Below are 19,510 nucleotides of genomic sequence, written 5' to 3'. Positions count from 1 at the left end.
AGCTGTCAATGGAGGGACAGAAATCTCTCAGATTTCATCAAAAAGATCTTTACTTGTGTTGTGAAGATGAACGAAAGTTTTTACATGTTTGGAACGACATGAGGGTGAGTAATTAATGACAGAATTTTCATTTTTGGGTGAACTAACCCTTTAACCATATGCAACAATATACATAATATAAATTAATGAAATGTTTTTTGTTGAATTTAGTAAAGTACTACTCACAGAACGCATGTGTATCATTAACCACAAGCTTCCATATGAGCAACCAGTGATTAACTGAGTGACTCTGATGAACAACATTAGTAGCAAGCCATTTATGTGTTTAATTTACTGGAAAAAAGCAGCATTCATTCAATAACTTTTGGAACTACACTGGTTAGGTTGTATGGTTTTGATTCACTAAAAAAACTACTCATAAGAGTTATTCTTTTGAGAATCCAAAGAGATGGAAGATTAGTCCGACTTTCAGGAATTGGATTGCACTGGTCGCTATGTTTTGCGCTGTATTTGAGGTTGTGCGGCGTCTCTGAATAGTAGTGTAGAAAATCCTGTCAGTATCATATTGTCAGAGCAGGGTTTCTGCCTGCATCAACAGAAGAATACATGTGCAAGAACGGTTAATGGAATTAAATGTAAAAAAAAAAAAAATTTTAACAGATGTGCATTTTACCTCTGTTTTATGTGTCCTGTGATACTGCTTTGAATTTTGTGACATTTATAGCTTAGTCTGTGTTTATTTTTCTCCATAAACCATTATGGATTTGATTTGACAGACATTTTGCTGTGATAGGCCTTCGTGGAAACAGGAGTACACGAGTCAGTTTCCCTCAAAATGCATAATAATGTATGTATGTACTCTTTCACAGAATGGTTGGATAGTTTTTAGCAGTTTGGAATGTTTGTGTGCTGATAAATTGGTGGACAGTGTAGTAAAATTGGAGTTTTAAGACCAATTCATACTGCATCGACAGACGGCGACCAATGGCAACAATCACCAGATTACAGGTCGTCATTTTTAAGACGACCCGACAAAACCGAAAAAAGGCGCCGATCAACGCCGACAAAACTCAATGAAACCCAATTGGCCTTTAGTTGAGCTGTAATTGGAGGTACCTTTTATTCACACTGCCGTCTCTCCAGGGTCCAGAGCTCTGTCGGCTAGGCCCTCATTAACTTTCCACAAACTGTTCTGCTGGAGTCCACAAAGGTCCTGTGAAAGGCCACAAACCATTAAGATTCTCAACACCATTTTATTTTAATTGCGTGTTGACCATGACAGTGCTCATATTATTCCATGTGCACTGCTCTGATAACTCTATACCAGCTCAGGGGTCAGGAAGCCTCAACCGATCATCTGATAACACACTTTTAGACTTTTTGAGTTTAAGAAACTCAAATTTTGGAAGAGCAAATTAGCTAATATTCACAGAAAGGAGTCACTTGAACCTGAGGAGAGTTTCGGGGTCTAGCCACCACATCTGAAATTAGTTTTTCAGTCATGGTCGCAGTTGGAGAGATTGCTGTCAGCTAATAGTAATTTCACCTCCAAAAGGTGTCATAAAAGGTAGGGAGACATAAAGCAAGCATATCAGGGATGGTTATAGGCTACCTTTCGGTGTGCGAGACACATCACAGACAAAGGAGAGCTAAATGCAGAGGCTTTGGAAATCCAGAATGAACCTAAATTTATCATACATGTATTCAAATCTAAGCAATTTTGTTACAGCAAATTTATCAGCTCCTTCATTCACTGTCAGATGATCGTTTATGTGGCTTCATTTGTAGCCTAACTTACACAGAAGCGAATGATGGAAAAAAAGCTTTTCTTTTCTGAAGCTACCACAGAAGTGAATGATGGAATAAAGTTGTATGTCTCTTTAAATAATTTTTTATACTGTTTTGTGTTATCGTACTGTGAGTTTTCATTTTCAACACAGTGGCAACCAGAACAGAATAACAGTTTGTCGTCAAAATTACCTGCAATTCGTCCCCATTGTGGTGAGAACCAATTTTCACCTTTGAAAGAAATGCCAGATCCGAATGAATTTCTTTCTTTCTGCTAACGGTTCTCAAACGTGTATTCTTCCGGCAATGCGAAACTACTAGCATAACCGCTCCTAGATGTACAGCACAAAACAAAAGCGCGCGACCAGTTTGTTCTGATTCCAGAACGAATGACTCCTTTCTTTTTAGTGAATCAAAACAATACGGCGCGCCAGTGTAGGCTACTCCATTACCGAACGAATTAATCTTTCATGTTTAGCCGATTCTTCTCAGTGAGTAAAAACCGTTCAGCATAACCAGTGTGGTCCGATTCCTGGATAATTGTTTAATTAATGAATAAAACATTTTTGTTTTAGTATTTTTCATTTAATAGCCTACTTAAAGAGATAGCTCACCCCAAAATGAAAAATCTGTCATCATTTAGTCACCCTCAAGTTGTTCCAAACCTGTAAGAATTATTTTTTTTCTGCTGAACACAAAAGAATATTTTGAAGAATGTCTGTAATCAAACAGTTAATGGGCCCATTGACTTCCATAGTATTTTTGGAAGTCAATATGGCTATGGAAGTCAATGGGGCCCATCAACTGTTTGGTTACCCATTATTCTTCAAAATATATTTTATTTTGTGTTCAACAGAAGAAAGAAATTCATACACGTTTGGAACAAATTGAGGGTGAGTAAATGATGACAGAATTTTCTTTTTTTGAGCGAACCATCCCTTTAAAGGTAGGCCTGTGTGAAGAGTTATTGACAATTCCTTTAATAACCTTTTCAAATCATTTATTTCTGTTTAGCCCCCATCTGTTCTGTTGATATTTTAAATGATGGCACCTTTTTCGAAACATTGAATATCTTCAGTACAAATACTCATTAAGTGAATGAATGTCTGTAACAAGAAAACTGTTTCACCTGTGTAGCTCCTGTGCAGCTCCCACAGCAGTTTGTAAAAACATATCAGTGTGTGTATCTGTATCAGTATCAGTAGCTCTGATACAACTGGACAGCTCAAGACTTCACACCAGCACAGAGCTGCACACATCGCTGGTCAATATGCTTATCTCAGAGACACATGCAACGAAACCGATCAGAGGAACCTCCATTTCACTTTCAAATTCTGGACCCACTGAAGTGCATCTAAACACACTTGATCAGTTGAGCTGATTCTAGAAAGTATCTTCACAGATGCAATCATGCCAGTCTGCAATATCAAGGCCTACATTCTGATCTGCAGGTGCTGAACGTGAGTTTGGATGATGGGATGGAGGCGGTTCTGGAGGATCTGGGTGGACCTGTGACCTCCATCCTGGCCAACAGTTCAGTGTTATCCAGGGGTCTGGTGATACGGAGCTCCAGTAACCAGATCTCAGTCCGGTTCAGCAGTGAATGGCCTGCTCGGCCTGGCTTATTACTTCTGCGGTATAGAGGTACAGTCTCACTGTTGTGATACCCTCCTCATTTTTTGTGCTAATAGTGTTAATAATTTGCCTTAATATTAAGAGATAAAATTAATTTGCAGTAGGTTTGTGTACAGACCAATAAACAAATATTAGTACTGGATGGAAATAAGCCCCAGGAATAAAACACATCTCTAAGGAGTCCTTCAGGGGTTTGATACTGATAGTGGTACTCAGTGTAAACATGTTGAAGTGTGTGTGTGTGTGTGTGTGTGTGTGTGTGTGTGTGTGTGTGTGTGTGTGTGTGTGTGTGTGTGTGTGTGTGTGTGTGTGTGTGTGTGTGTGTGTGTGTGCGCGTGCTTGTGCATGGGCAAAGAAATGTCCTAATGCACACTAGACATTTATTTTCAGGCAGATAGATCATTCAGAGAGACAGTATTGTTATATGGGCAGAACTCGGAGACATCACTGTCAGCGAGACAGCTTTCATGGAAGCAGCCTGGCTAGAGATACTAGAAAAGACAGCTCTTATGTACTTTTTAACACTATGTAGCTAATAATAATCCTTGTGTCGTTGCTGAATAAAAGTATTCATTTCTTTAAAAAAATATTAAAATACTGACCCCATACTATATATAAACTATATCTAAGATCAAACCATTTTCAAAGTCATTTTGATGCCCAGAATATCCCAGCATCTTCTGGGTTTGGCAGGAACCACCGATGGAGTTTCTGGCCAAAAGCCTGTTGAGTATAAATGCATTTAAAAGCGCACGTGAACTCCGCTCCTGCTGCTAAACCGAGATCAATAGCGTTTCTCCCAGAGAGAGATTAAATGAGAGAGAGCTATAATGTATCACTGTGCTCTATTGATATTTATGCGCTGGGGTTAAATGCTCTTTTCAAATGGTCAGGGGCTCAATAAAGGCAGAGAGATGCAGAGGCCATGAAGAGCACTGATGCACTTGCAAAAAGCGGTTAAATTAATGGACCACTCAGCATATGATGACCTCCCCGTGATGTGATGATCTTTGGCCAGCATTTTACACACAACATCTAGCAGAATGAAGCAATTAAGAGGTGAATTTTCTAAAGAGTTTCCATTTCAGCATGCGGTATGTCAATGCAAAAATATATTAATCTTTCCAGCGTGCTTGCGGCTGTTGAAATAGTGCTGGGAAATCAAGTCACTGTCCTTATTTTCACTGCAGACGTTGTGTTTCTATTCAAATACGGCTTGTTTAAGATATTTGTTTTGTTTAGATATTATTATATGCTTGCACTAATTGATATTTGTTATTTTTAAGCTAATGTATAAGAAGAAGAAAACATTTTTTTTTTATATTATATTATTTTATATAATATTTATTTGATCTTCAGACTCAATTTACTTCCATTAAAGATTCTTTTTTTCAAGCAAAATATAATTTTGGTGATATACTTTTGTACTTATTTAAATCATGATCCATTATGTTTCTTTTTTTTTTTAGACTGACCTGAACGCTTTTGTTCTGCCATTTTAATTCCCTCTCCATTGTATGGAAACGTCTGTCAGTGGCTCTCTTTCCGTTGATAGACAGATTGGATTAGTGTTAGATAAAGCCTTGGCATCTGTTGGTCGTAACCCCTAAGCAACAAATCTGCCCTGCTGTGCTTGAACTGAGTCATTATTAATAATAACTAAACAACTGGGCATTATGGAACATTAATCGCCATGGAAACAGATACAGCAGGGCCTGTTATTCACTGGACATTAAAGGTTGCTTCCGAACATTTAACCATGCAGCACCTGAACGTTTTAGTGGCAGATGATGAAGGAAGTCTGGGTCAGATTTAAGCATTACTTTCTGTTTGTTTGCTGAACTCAATGTTCCTGCTGCTCAATTGCACTAGCAGAGCTAAGATCAAAGGTTCATTCTCTGGAAGCACGCATAGTCATGAAATGTGTATCTTTAATGCACTGTATGTTGCTTCAGATAAAATTGCCATTAAATGTAAGTACACAAAGAAATGGTGGGTTGTTTTGAATTGGGATGTGCACCCAATTTTAGGTCAAATATGGACAAAACCAAATGTTGGGTTAAAAATGGAATAAAAAAATGGAACAAAAATTGAACAAATGGGTGGGTTTGTCCATATTTGATCCAAAGTTGGGTTGAAACAACCCACCATTTTTTAGAGTGCACTGAATTAGAGGTCACAGAACTGCTACTCACATTGTGACAGCAATGTTTTTCTCTGTCTGCCCATTTCTAGCAAACAAATCCCGCCACCTTCAGCTAAAAGTATATGGGCAGTACTGGTCAGAAATGTAGTTTATTCCTGTGATGGCAAAGCTGAATTTTCAGCATCATTACTCCAGTCTTCAGTGTCACATGATCTTTCAGAAATCATTCTAAAATGCTGATTTGCTGCTCAAAAAACATTTATTGTGCTACTTAATATTTTTGTGGAAACAGAAGAATAGAAATCTTATATGTGTGTGTGTGTGTGTGTGTGTGTGTGTGTGTGTGTGTGTGTGTGTGTGTGTGTGTGTGTGTGTGTGTGTGTGTGTGTGTGTGTGTATAGAGAGAATCATATATATATAGAGAGAGAGAGAAAAAAAGTTTAGATCTTTTCTAACTGAATTAGCTTTTTTGATGATATACTTGATTTAAAACTTGATCTATTCAATTATTTATTTTTTTTACTCTGAGCTGACACAGTCATCTGACATGTATTTCTGTTTCTCTCTCTCTCTCTCTCTCTCTCTCTCTTCAGCCTTTGCTCTGAGTTGTGCATCCCCGATGGCCCCTGATAATGGTGAAGTATCGGTCACTAGTATTCAGGTTGGGGGCGTGGCCTATTTCTCCTGTCTGAATGGCTATCAGCTCCAGGGCCCCGCATCCCTCACGTGCCGAAATGCCACAACACCCTACTGGAGTGGCAGAGATCCCAGGTGTCAAGGTATGAGAGGAAACACTAACATTACTGCCTCAAAATTGATCCACATAAAAAATTATGACTTGTGTTTTATTTCATTTAAATGCACCCATGTTATTCCAGTCTGCAGTCTGTTGATAATCTGTGCCATGCATAATGAAAATGAAGAGAACTGAATGCAGCAAATTCACAGCAATTTCTCTCTCTCTTTCTTTTCGTCTTTCATGCCTAGTTGCTTGTGGGGGGACGATGAGAAATGCCACTCAGGGTCGTATTGTCTCTCCGGGGTTTCCTGGAAACTACAGCAACAATCTGACGTGTCACTGGGTACTGGAGGCCCCTGAGGGCCATCGGATCCACGTTCACTTTGAGAAAGTGGCACTGGCTGAGGACGATGACAGGCATGTGCTTTCTGCATTTTTACTTAAAATATTTTTACTAAATATTCCACAAAATTTATTTTAAAGTAACATCCTTATTTAGACAAAACTCTGTAATTAAAATTATTTTATTTTATTCGAAAAATGTGAAACGTTTTATTTTAGTTGGCTGTTGCCAGTTTATATGCCAGATTTATATACACTTCCATTCAAAAGGTTGGGGTTTGGTTGAAAGGAAATAATCGTTTTATTCAGCAAGGACGCATTAAATTGATCTAATGTGACAGTAAATACATTTACAAGATTTCTGTTTCAAATAAATGCGGTTCTTTTGAACTTTCTATTTAAGTAAGAATGTGAAAAATGTGGCCTGATTTAATTTTCCACAAAGATATTAAGCAGCACAATGGTTTTCAACATTGATAATAATGATAAATGTTTCTTGAGAACCAAATCAGCATATATTAACATTATATTAAAATAGAAACCACTTCATTTAAATTGTATAATATTTCACAATATTACTATTTTAACTGAATTTTAGATCAGATCAATTTAGCCTTGGTGAGTAAATGACTTATATATATAATAAGTATATGAGTATAAAAACGTTAAAAAATCTTTCCAACACCAAACTTTTGAATGGTAGTAAGTAAATATACAAAGCTTACAAGGGGAACATGTTCCAATATCATCAGGCCCATTCATCAAAGTTTCAAATGATCAATATGATATAATCCATTTTTATAAATAAAAAATCTGTTCACACATTTACTCTTTAGTGATGCAGACTTCCTTTTGTTTGTTTTTAGGCTCCTCATAAAGGATGGGAGTAACATTGACTCTCTGCCCCTGTATGACTCTTATGCAGTGGAGTATCTGCCCATTGAGGGGGTCACCAGCACCGACAGGCATCTGTTTGTGGAATTCACCAGTGATGAGACGGGCACATGCACTGGCATTGCCATCCGATATGAAGGTACAAGTATCCTCCTGTATTTCCTGGACATGAGCCGATCATGTATTCCAGTCATTTAACAAAAAAAGCTTGTTCTCTTCTGAACCTGAACCTGAACAAACTTGTTACAGCAAAAGAAGAGAGGGCCAGATACAACAGATGTAACCTAGAAACAACAGATTTCTGGGTATATTTATAGTTACATGTTAACCATCACCAAGGACTAAAGATAACGAACATCCCACTGAAATATCACTATAAATACTAGATTGCTAGGGAGTGAAATATATATTTTTTTGTTTTACCTTGATTGCAATTTAAGTCACTTTGGATAAAAGCTCTACCAATTACATAAATGCATAAATTTTTTACTGTCTATGAGATAAATAAAATTATGAACACTGTTGTATTGTTGCGTTAATTATATATAAAGAGACTGATAGTGTATTAAAGTTTTATTTTTCTGCATGTTTTTCAGCGTTTGCTCAGGGCAGCTGTTACGAGCCGTTTGTGAAGTATGGGAATTTCTCCACGAGTGATCCTGCGTTTGGAGTTGGTTCTGTGGCGGAGTTCACCTGTGAGCCGGGTTACACGCTGGAGCAGGGCGCTGTTATTTTGGAATGTGTAAATTATGAAAATCCACAATGGAATGAGACGGAACCAGCATGCCGAGGTGATTTTATGTCTGTGATGACATGTCCGATTGAACAACAGTCTAATCTTTAGTTTAAAGTCCCACTGTAGTCAATAATCTTATCCCTTAAAACTCATCTTTGATCACCAAAATTATATATTGAAATGTTTTTTCCTTGAAAAAAAAAAACTTCATACTGTAAAATAGCTTGAATGTAACTCTACACCATATACATTTAGTATACGCAGTTCTATGTATATGCAAATTAGTCCCGCCTCCACTCTCTCACAGAGAGATCCACTCGTTGACGTGATTGGTTACAAGGTTGTTTGTGACATCAGAAATACTCAGAAAATACTCAGTTGTTCCAAAACTTTACGACTTGCTTTCTTGAGAATGTCCCATTTATTTTTTTATTTTTTTTGTCCTTACGATGAAAGTCAAAGGACTGAAATGTTGTTTGGATCTTCTTTTGTTTTGCGAAGAAGAAAGAAAGTCATACAGGTTTGAAACGACAAGAGTGGTAAACGGGAGTAAATGATTACAGAATTATCCCTTTAAATCAAAATAAAATTAAATATTTTGATCTTTTTAACTTTTGGTGCATTCAAGTCATGTCGGAAAGATCATATTTACGTGCTGAACACACATGAACGTCGCCACAAAGTCTAAAATGATTAGGAAATTCCAAGTTGGGGGCGTGTCAGTGAGAAAACATGTCAGCGTCAACATGTCCATTGACAAAACATGTCAATGGATGCAGCGTCTGCATTAATGGTACATTTGTTCAAATAAATTATTTTTTACTTTTCATTTACAATAAGACTAAGTTGCATGTCAAAAATCCATTGCATTGTACAAATATGATAGAATATATAATGGTTCCATTAACAAAAAACAATCAATTAGAAAACATAAAACAGCAAAAACACACCCAATGCACATTCTTTATTCATCATTTTGTAGGTGTAGAGTTAAAAAATCTTGTTGAATTTTATGTAGAAAAGGTACATCGCCATTTTGCTCCAACCAAAGTGATTTTAACGCAATACTATCTTCCCAGGAGGATTTCAATGCATCATTTGTGTTTTACAGCGGTGTGCAGTGGAGAAATAACAGATTCGGCTGGTGTGGTGCTTTCTCCCAACTGGCCTGAAGCGTACGACAAAGGTCAGGATTGTATCTGGGGTCTACATGTGGAAGAGGACAAGAGATTTATGCTGGATGTCCTGGTGTGAGTATCTGAACCTAGGGATAGATGGTTTGGTTATATTTTAGGACTGGCTTTGTGTGTGTGGCTTTTTTCCTCTAATGAGAATGCTTTCACTTCTCTATTAGCATTTGGTACTGTTCACCACCTTCCAATTACAGAGGAACAGTGTGTGTAATGACAGATGATTAATTGATTTAGCACAGACATGGAGGCCACCCACGGACTCATTAACACAGAGCACTAATGGGCCAGCAGCATACAGGTGCCAGGCTGAACACCTGGACAGGGATCAAACCTGCACATGCTACTACAAGACAGTGGAGCTTCTTCAATATCTCAGTGACTGATTATGGGATGTGCACTTTACATCTTTCAAAAGTAGCATAGACAACATCAAGGCAATCATTTTTAATAGAGCTTTAACAGAAAAACACAGATATTGGTGGGTTTTGGGAGTTTGGGGTTGTGTGGGTGGGTGGGTATTAGGATAGCATGGGTTGTTTTTTTGCAAATATAGGTACGTTTGAAGTGATATTGTTGGGTTTTAAGGTGGAATTGTTTGGGTTTTGGTGCGGTTTAAGGGTTGTGTGGGTGAGTATTAGGATGGTATGGGTTAGTATTTTTAAGGTATAGGTAAGTTTGAAGTAATATGTTTGTGTTTTAGGCAGCTCTTGGTTGAGGTTTGTGGTTTATGAATTGGGGTAGTATGGATTATTTTTAGTGGTGTAGGTAGGTTTGGAGGTATATGGGAAGGTTTTGTGGTGGAATGAAATGGATTTGGGTGGTATAGAGTGCATTAGTGCCTACCCCCTTTTTCATCAGCACTGGTTTTGGAAGTATTTTTTCATAAATTTTTCCCATAGGGATCTTTGTTAAAGAGTTACAAGCCATGAACCAAGACAATCAGCTACGGCTACGAAGTTAATCACAACACTACGGACTTTGATTTGAAGCAAGAAAAAGTATTTGAAAATCGGACAAAAATACAAAGGTACAAGGCCGTGTATTTAATGCCTTTAGTGAGGGAAAGAACTAGCATTGCAAACAGCATAATCAAATAAAAAACAATGGAGAAGCTAAATAATATAAAAATTATTCATTTACAAATCTTGATTATGATTATATATAAAAACAATATATTGTAAGTTTATTGCAAAATATGCTTATATAAGCATTTAAGTATTTTGAGAGCATAGAGAGATCGACTCGAATGGGAGTGGGTGGAGCTAACAAGATCTTTTGGCACTTGTTGCTTTTTTCGACTGATTGGTGTAATTTTCTGTACAGCATCATGGGTAATATAGTTTTTCACCAGGAATTCCACTGTTAAACACAATTATTTTACAAATAAGCTGAAATAATATGGGCAGACGGCTTCAGCAGAAGCAAATACCATCGATTAACAACCTCGTAGCTCGAAATAGGTCTGTCTTTAAAGGGTTACTGTTCAAAATCAATTTCCCTATGGAGTTTTTACTTCTGAAACCTGACTATTCCACTCTTTATAGGTTTGTAGTGAAATTAGTTGGTTTTGTGGAGTTATTGGTGGTTTTTGCGGTGGTAGAATTGGGGATTAGGTTTGGTATAAGGGTCATTCCACGAAATCAGTGCCTTTTCAACTTTGAAAAATTAAAATATAAAATAAGTTTAAACAATTTTTAAAAAATATCCATTAAATGAAGACAGCATAAAATAACAAGAAATCATATTGTGCCATCTCAGGCTATGTAATTTTTTATTTTATGACTATTTATCTACCTCATGTTTTGATATTTTTGTCATGCCTGTTACAGACACATGCGTTACTATATACTATAGTTTTAATTAGAAATATGTTATAGTTTCCACATATATGAGCAGTATTTTAGTCCCTCTTTTCACTGGAATTGTTTAAAAAATTAGATTTTTTTTTCAATATTATATTTGTCATTCAGATGACCAAGAACATACAAATTTTGGAGGGTGATCACATGTCAATTAAGAAAAATATATATTTTTACAAGAGATATATTAAAAGAAGGGCTTTGTCAAAAATACAATATAGATAGGGTTACAATGGAAAAACTTGGAAGGCCATTTCAAATATAATTTTTATATTTTTTATGAAATTAATGACAGTAACAGGATTGACATCATAGTAACAGGACTGACCAGAGTAACAGGAATGACAGGACACACATTCTTCAGCATACACTGCACATATTTGTTTACAGAATTTTGTAAAATTTTACCTTTTTAAATTGTATTACTTGACATAGTTGTATTAGTGAAGCACATTATATTTCTAAGAGATCTAAAGATTTAAGGGTATTGTAATTAGAGTAATTAGACCCATGCGTCCATCTGTTTGTCTGTGTGAGTATGTCCCCTCACAGAACTTAAAATATACTGATCTGGTTCAATTATTAGGCAAGGAAGATAATCAGATCTTGGTCTTTCTATGATGATCTGAAAACAGATGCTAACATTTGGTTTCACTTGCTTGAACATTACAAGATTGGGGCGAGGGTCTGCAGTCACCTTACTGCTATTGTTTGTAATCGCACAAAAAAGTCATTTTTATTGTTAGAATTGTGATTTCATAATATTTAGATATGAATCCAACTGGAAAAAACTTGTGAAAAGATATCTTTCAGTTAGTCAAATAGCAAATAGCATATAATGGGGCTCTAGCCATCTAGTGGCTAAAATTATAATTTTTTACTTTTAAAACTACATTTTCCAAAATATGGGCAAAATTTTTACACAAAACCATGTCAAATGATCCATGTTATCCCCATGAATGAAATTTAGAAATTTATAAAGTGAATTTTACATAAAAAAAACTGTATGAACTGTTTTGTATAAAAACCTATAAAAAAAAAAAAAAACATTTTAAATTTATTTATATAAATTTAAAATATATCATAAATCCTCCCCAAACTGCACAAATGTGGAGTAAAAACATTAATAAACAGAGTAAATTTACATTTGTTAAAAAAAATAAAAAAAATATTCTGCTACAAAATGACATGTTATTGTCTGGGGTCTCTGGAGACCCCGAAGACCACGAAAGTCACTTTTTTTCACGCTAACATAAATTTTTTTTTTATTATTGTACATCTAGAAAGGGTTGAGAGCCGTACAAAGTTTCATGCCATTTAGGCAAAGAGAATTATTTTTTTTTAATTCAGCAAAAGTCATTTGCGGGTCAAAAAGACCCCGAAGACCATCAGAGGGTTAATACTTTAATTGCCAGATGCACCAGCAATACCAACTCTGAATGATATAGGCATTAGCTCAATAAAACACCCAGGATGACTTTTAAAAATGTTTTAAAGATTTTTAAAGATCACTGTTCTTTAAAAACAGTGTGGCTAAGGTGACACCTAATCTATGTCATCCCTGTTACCCCACATGTCAAAACCTGTTACTATACAAAAGTAACAGGCCTGACAGTAACAGGTTTGACAAATTCAAGCTAATTTGCTAATTGCTAGCTATTAGGGCAAGGCCATAAAAGCACATGTTGTACACTTTGAAAGGATATTACTTGTAGATATTGATTACATTAAGTTAAAAAAATAATTGTTTAAATTTATACTTTAAAAATCAGTAACAGTTTTGACATTGCATGATGTCCCCACCTCAGTTATACCTAATAAAGCATCAAAATAGAGCATTATAGAAGAGAGAGAGAAACTTACTTGTGTTTTAACTGTTGGAATAATGATTGAGAGATGATGTAACTCCCTTGAAGTGATGTCACAGGAATGTACCATTATTTTACAAGGGGTTTTTGGTGAGGGTAACAGGCATGACATGAAATCAGGGGACACCGATAAAATGGTTTATATTTTATTAAAAATAATGTATATTTATGCCAAAACATTGCTTAACAGTGACACTATACTTAGAACAATATGAAAATGTGATTTTTGTATAATTTTGCCTTCAATTTGCAAATTAAAAGTCCTGCTGAAAAAGAACAATCACAGGGAGGGACAGGCCAAAAACCTTACCCTTATCAGCATAAATGCAATTTAAATTATTTAAAATAATATATAAATGACTTTAATTTAATGTAATATTGAGGAAATAATACATAGTACTATTATGTTTTTAAATCACAAATTTATTTGTTGTTATAGTAATTCTACGTCTGATTATTTCTCAGGGACACAAAAGGCACCAATTTCGTGGAATGACCCATAAATTGGTTTTTGGTGGTATAGGTAGATTTGGAGTGATATTGGTGGGTTTTGTGGAGTTATTGGTGGTTTTTGTGATGGTACGAGTGGGTATTAGGGTGGTATGAATTGGTTTTGGATGGTATAGGAAGGCTTAGAGTAGTGATGTATGTCTCGAGACCGGTCTTGGTCTCGAGACCGGTCTCGAGACCACTTTTACGTGGTCTCGGTCTTGTCACGGCCTTGACGGTCTTTGGTCTTGGTCTTGTCTTGGTCTCGGACCTCCCGGTCTTGTCGGTCTCGCTATTTCAGACCGACATAGTGGTCGGGGGATTTAGCAATACAATACTACAATATCCACGACGACACAATGTTCGATAATGCAACATTATTATCCGCAACGGAACGGATTGAAGCGCGCGTCTGAGTGAAAGTTCGGCGTGTGCGCGAGGCACACCAGAAAACACTGTATCCGCGCCACTGATCGCAGCGGCAACGAGCACTTTGATCACTTGCTTTAAAAAACACATATCAGTGACATGATGGGTTTTAACTTCATTCAGGAGATTTTGGGTAACTGCACAACTGACAGATGACTTTGAGCGCACCGCCAACGGTGTGTGTGTGTGTGTGTGTGTGTAACCATAGCGACAAAACGACCAACTTTCGGATCCTGCACTTAAGCCTATAATTTCGTTTTAAAAAATGTAATTATGCATTTAAAAGTTGCAGAATGGATTCATTTGGAGACTCCGAAATCGGCAGAGATAGGCAGGCATTTGCTTAGATGAATTTGTGTCTTTGATATCTGTGTGTGTGTGTGTGTGTGTGTGTGTGTGTGTGTGTGTGTGTGTGTGTGTGTGTGTGTGTGTGTGTGTGTCTGTGTGTCTGTCTGTGTGTCTGTCTGTCTGTCTGTCTGTCTGTCTGTGTGTGTGTGTGTGTGTGTGTGTGTGTGTGTGTGTGTGTGTGTGTGTGTGTGTGTGTGTGTGTGTGTGTTGTTTGATTACAGTATTGTATTTAAGATGGTGTTAGACTAAATAAATGGTCTTTTAAATATCATCTGCATATCTCCGTTGTGTTGACTAAACATGAGGCCTAATCCAAGTTTATAATTGTGTATCTTTAATTTGATGTTACAACTTCATCTACACATTAAGTATAATTTCAATTGGTTCTTGAATTCATACAAGTTATTGCTTAGCTTCAACACTAGTCTGTTTTTTTTGGGGTTTTTCCTCCGGTCTCGACTTGGTCTCGGTCTTGGTCTCGACTTGGTCTTGGTCTTGACTTGGTCTGTCTTGGTATTGGTCTTGGTCTTGTCTTGGTCTCGATACCCTCTGGTCTTGGTAGTGTCTTGGTCTCGGTTTAGGCGGTCTTGACTACAAGTCTAGCTTAGAGTGATATAGGTAGGTTTTGTGGACTTATTTGTGGCAGTATAGGTAGGTTTGGGATGGCATGGTTAGGTTTTAGGATGTTTTGGTTTAGAGGAAGTTTATCTGTGATTGGTGGGTTTGGCTTGATCCCAAGAGATTGCTTTGTCAGGATGACAAAAGAGGTTTTGCAGAGGCCCCTGATTTGGAAAGACTGTGGAATTTCAAAACCAACATACTACATTTTATTTATAATATTAAGAAGAAGTAAAATTAACGAACTTTTCGATTGTTCTGACATTCTCCCCTTTGTACTTCCAAAGAGACCAATGATCCACCAGTCATCAAGTGTTCCTGAGGCTGAGTGTGACACACTATCTCTGAACCCAGAGCCTCTGTGTCCCAACATGCGTCATTAGCTCAGCTTTACTGGTTTCTGCTCAACAGTATCTTCCAAACTTACTCTCTAAACACACACACACACACAGACCTGGGTGAATAGTCTTAACAATGAGCCTGTTTGTTGGAAGAAGGGGACAAAACATCTCAGTCCATCTCAGCTGACCATCAGGATGTGTATAGCCTTCTTAATTTATAACTCTGCATTGTACCCCTGGTTTTTCTTTCAGGCTGTGAATATTAACACAGCTCATCTGTGACCTTCCCAAACAACAGAACCCGAAGGGCTGACAGCTGTGTGACGGCCCTGAGGGTTCTGCCTCTCTGCTTTCCAACATTACATGAAATAAATCTAATTTCTTTGCGAAATGTCACTTCCCCACTGAAGAGGTAAATGCAGCCTCCCGATAGATGGAGGAATCTAAACATTGGCCTTAATTGCCATTTAGCATGACAGAATGGAAAACATGATTGATTCTCAGCAAGGATACTGTTGTGTAAAAATATGCCTAGGCTGTGTAATTTGTTTTTCCCTTGCATTACTCATGTTAGTTCAGGAATGAAGATGAATTGCAGAATGATGTCAACAAACCATCTGGGGGAAAATGTGGCTGGTCAAGTGACAGCTTCTTATGTTAGGATGGCAGCATTCTTCTTAATTAAAGGGATAGTTCACCAAAAATGAATTTACTGTCCTTTTGCTTTAAACCAGTATGATTTTGTTTTGTCGAATACAAAATAAACAGCAAATAAATAGCATATTTTGCATTCAATTTAATCACTTTAAACAATCAGATGAAGTTTTGCAACTGTAGGTTATTTAACAGATGAAATTATATGATTTTATATTATATTAGTTCTATAAAATAATATTAATGAATTATATGTTAATGTTAAATTATGGTGGGAGTTTGTCAAAACAATGAGCTACGAATGATCACAAACAGACCTGTGCTACATTAATGGTGTGCATTCATGTGTGTTGTTTTATTAGTCTTCATCTGGGGAAGAATGACCTGCTGACCTTTTATGATGGTGATGACCTCACAGCCAACATCTTGGGCCAGTACAGTGGTTTCCTCCCTCGATTCAGACTCTACACCTCTATGGCTGATGTGACCATCCAGTTTCAATCTGATCCAGCCTCCAATGTCTACGGATACAACAATGGCTTTGTAGTGCATTTCTTTGGTAAGTGTATATTAGTTGCAGTTACAGTAATGCAAAATTAATATGTCTGTTCATCTAGTGCTTGTATTCTCCTAAATGAATCATGATTGGAAAGTGATGGTCCCCCAGTGTCTGGTGCCAACCTGCTTGGCACTGGCAGTGGCCATTACTGGCAAGAGATGGGCAACTGTTTTCTCAGCAGTTTCATTAACATGTCAAACTTAATGGTAAAAAAAGAAAAATCATGCCTCTTTTCTCCTTCTACTAACCAAATACTAGAAGTGCCACGAAACGACACATGTGCAGAGCTGCCAGAAATCCTTAATGGCTGGAAGAGCACATCTCATCCTGACCTGATCCATGGAACCGTTATTACCTACCAGTGTTACCCAGGCTTCCATCTGCAGGGCTCAGAGATCCTGATGTGCCAGTGGGATCTGACATGGAGTGGAGACGTTCCCCTCTGTGAAAAAAGTAAGAGCCAACGTCACACTTAAAGGTCACACTAGATCATTAGTGCTTAAGTCACTCAGGGAAAACTTAATTAACATGGTGTTAATGACTGCATAGGTTTAAAGCTAGGTCTGTTGCCACCTGCTGGTGAATTAAGGTTACTACATATAGTAGCTTAACAGTGAGCACCCTATTAGCAGATGCAGTCAGTTAACTGGCAGGTACCTGTGTGGGTTTAGCAATGGTGATTTGTTGTTTGGAGAATATTTGATCATAATCAAATTTCCAAGAAGAAACAGTAAAAAACTGCAATAAGAGAAATTTATATTTTATTATATTTTAAATAATTCCCATTAAAATTTCCTCAATATAATGATGTGCATCACAGTAGAATGGGCAACAACATATGCGCATATCCCTTATTTAAAAAGGATTAATAAAAAAAATATTAAATATTTTTTAACCACTTAAAGAACTTGTGAGATATATATATATATATATATATATATATATATATATATATATATATATATAATATTTCTGATTAATATTTATTTTTATTTATAATACATTATTATTATTAAATTTCATGCAATAAAAATGGTTTCGCACAAAACATTTCAGTTACAATATACTTCTCTTCTCTAACTCGTTTTCTTATTCGCTTATCTTCATAATTCTTTGTTTGTCCGTTTTGGGGAAATGTTCACACTTTTGTGTTGTGATTTTTCATTTCCTCCTATGTGTTTTTATTTGTGATATTTGCCTAGTTATGTCATGTGAGGATCCGGGACTAGTGGACAACAGCCGCAGACTGGTGACCGGCTCTCGTTACGCTGTGGGCTCGTCTGTGGAGTACATCTGCAACAAAGGATACTCACTTTCTGGCCCTGGAGTGCTCACATGCTACAGCAGAGAAACCGCAGACCCGAAGTGGAGTGAAAAACTGCCTAAATGTGTCCGTAAGTATCGGTCAGCAGCATAACAAGAAATGCAACCTAAACTGATCTGTTCTGATTTCAGTTCTTATGCTCTACTCCCATCTAGTGGATTTCAGGATTACTGCGTTCCAGCATGTACAATGCATTCCAGCAGACTGATCTGTGTTTTTTTCTTTAGCTGAGAGATATGAACCCTGCAGTAACCCCGGCGCTCCCTCTACGGCCATCCAGAGTTCAGAGAAAGCTTTCTTCCAGGCAGGAGAGACTCTGAGCTTCACCTGTCGTTCAGGTTATGTGCTTCAGGGTGAAGCCACTATCCACTGCATCCCGGGACATCCCTCTCAGTGGAGCGGTGCGCCTCCTATGTGCAGAGGTAGGAACTGCACTCTTAAAGTTCTCATCATGACACATCTTATATGAGATTGCTTCAAGTGTCTCAGAAGCTGTTTCTGGTGTTTTTCAGCTTCTTCGAGAAACATTGAGGAACACAGGCTGAAGGGTAATACTATTTTAGCATTATCAAAACACTTTACAAACACGGACGGCTTAGATTAAGCAAGGATTAGGCTTTAGTTCAATTAGGCCTTTAAAGGAACACTCCACCGTTTTTTCATATTAAACGATGTTATTCCCTTAACTAAGACGAGTTGATACATACCTCTCTCGTCTCAGTGCGTGCACTCAATCGCTCTGGCGCGCGGTGACACTTTGATAGCACTTAGCTTAGCCCAGTTCATTCATTAGGGACCAAACAGAGATGAAGTTAGAAGCAACCAAACACCTCCACGTTTTCCCTATTTAAATACAGTTCTACACCAAGTATGGTGACACAAAATAAAACGTGGCGCTTTTCTAAGCGGGTAAAAAGGATAACTATAATGTATGGCGGAATAGCACTTGGGAGCACTTTGACTCGGCGCAGTAAAAAGTCACGTTGGTTCTAATAACAGAAGTGAGAGGGAGAGGGGGAGAGGATTTTTCAGGCATGACTTTTTACTGCGTGAGTCAAAGTGCTCCCAAGTGCTATTCCGCCATACATTATAGTTATCCTTTTTACCCGCTTAGAAAAGCGCCACGTTTTTATTTTGTGTCACCATACTTGGTCGTGTAACTACTCGTGTAACTGTATTTAAATAGGGAAAACGTGGAGGTGTTTGGTTGCTTCTAACTTCATCTCTGTTTGGTCCCTAATGAATGAACTGGGCTAAGCTAAGTGCTATCAAAGTGTCGCCGCGTGCCAGAGCGATTGAGTGCACGCACTGAGACGATAGAGGTATGTATCAACTCGTCTTAGTTAAGGGAATAACATAGTTTAATATGAAAAAACGGTGGAGTGTTCCTTTAAATAGCTTTTATGAATGTGCTTTAGAAAAAAACATTACTGATGTACATCTTGAGACAAAACAATAACACTGACAGGTTTTAAGATATATCAGTGCAAGTTGTTTTCAGCTAAAACATAACCCTTTAAGCCTTGTCTGTGAAACCGGGGGATTCTT

At 37.3% G+C, this 19,510-nt stretch overlaps 1 protein-coding gene across 1 annotated transcript in view; it reads left to right on the top strand.

The window, feature by feature from the left end:
- sez6a (seizure related 6 homolog a) overlaps positions 1 to 19,510 on the top strand; it is a 46,612-nt gene that overhangs the window by 24,468 nt on the left and 2,634 nt on the right. The window contains exons 4-14 of the mRNA XM_082157102.1: positions 3,240 to 3,432; positions 6,163 to 6,348; positions 6,557 to 6,725; positions 7,517 to 7,683; positions 8,141 to 8,335; positions 9,392 to 9,530; positions 16,442 to 16,638; positions 16,897 to 17,091; positions 17,841 to 18,032; positions 18,190 to 18,384; positions 18,475 to 18,510. Coding sequence (XP_082013228.1) covers positions 3,240 to 3,432; positions 6,163 to 6,348; positions 6,557 to 6,725; positions 7,517 to 7,683; positions 8,141 to 8,335; positions 9,392 to 9,530; positions 16,442 to 16,638; positions 16,897 to 17,091; positions 17,841 to 18,032; positions 18,190 to 18,384; positions 18,475 to 18,510 — 1,864 coding nt within the window. The remainder of the gene's footprint in view (positions 1 to 3,239; positions 3,433 to 6,162; positions 6,349 to 6,556; positions 6,726 to 7,516; positions 7,684 to 8,140; positions 8,336 to 9,391; positions 9,531 to 16,441; positions 16,639 to 16,896; positions 17,092 to 17,840; positions 18,033 to 18,189; positions 18,385 to 18,474; positions 18,511 to 19,510) is intronic.

The sequence above is a fragment of the Leuciscus leuciscus genome (assembly GCF_965113295.1).
Source record: "Leuciscus leuciscus genome assembly, chromosome: 24".
Lineage (NCBI taxonomy): Eukaryota > Metazoa > Chordata > Actinopteri > Cypriniformes > Leuciscidae > Leuciscus > Leuciscus leuciscus.
Note: the sequence above shows the minus strand (reverse complement) of the source record. Positions and strands in the feature narration are given on the sequence as shown.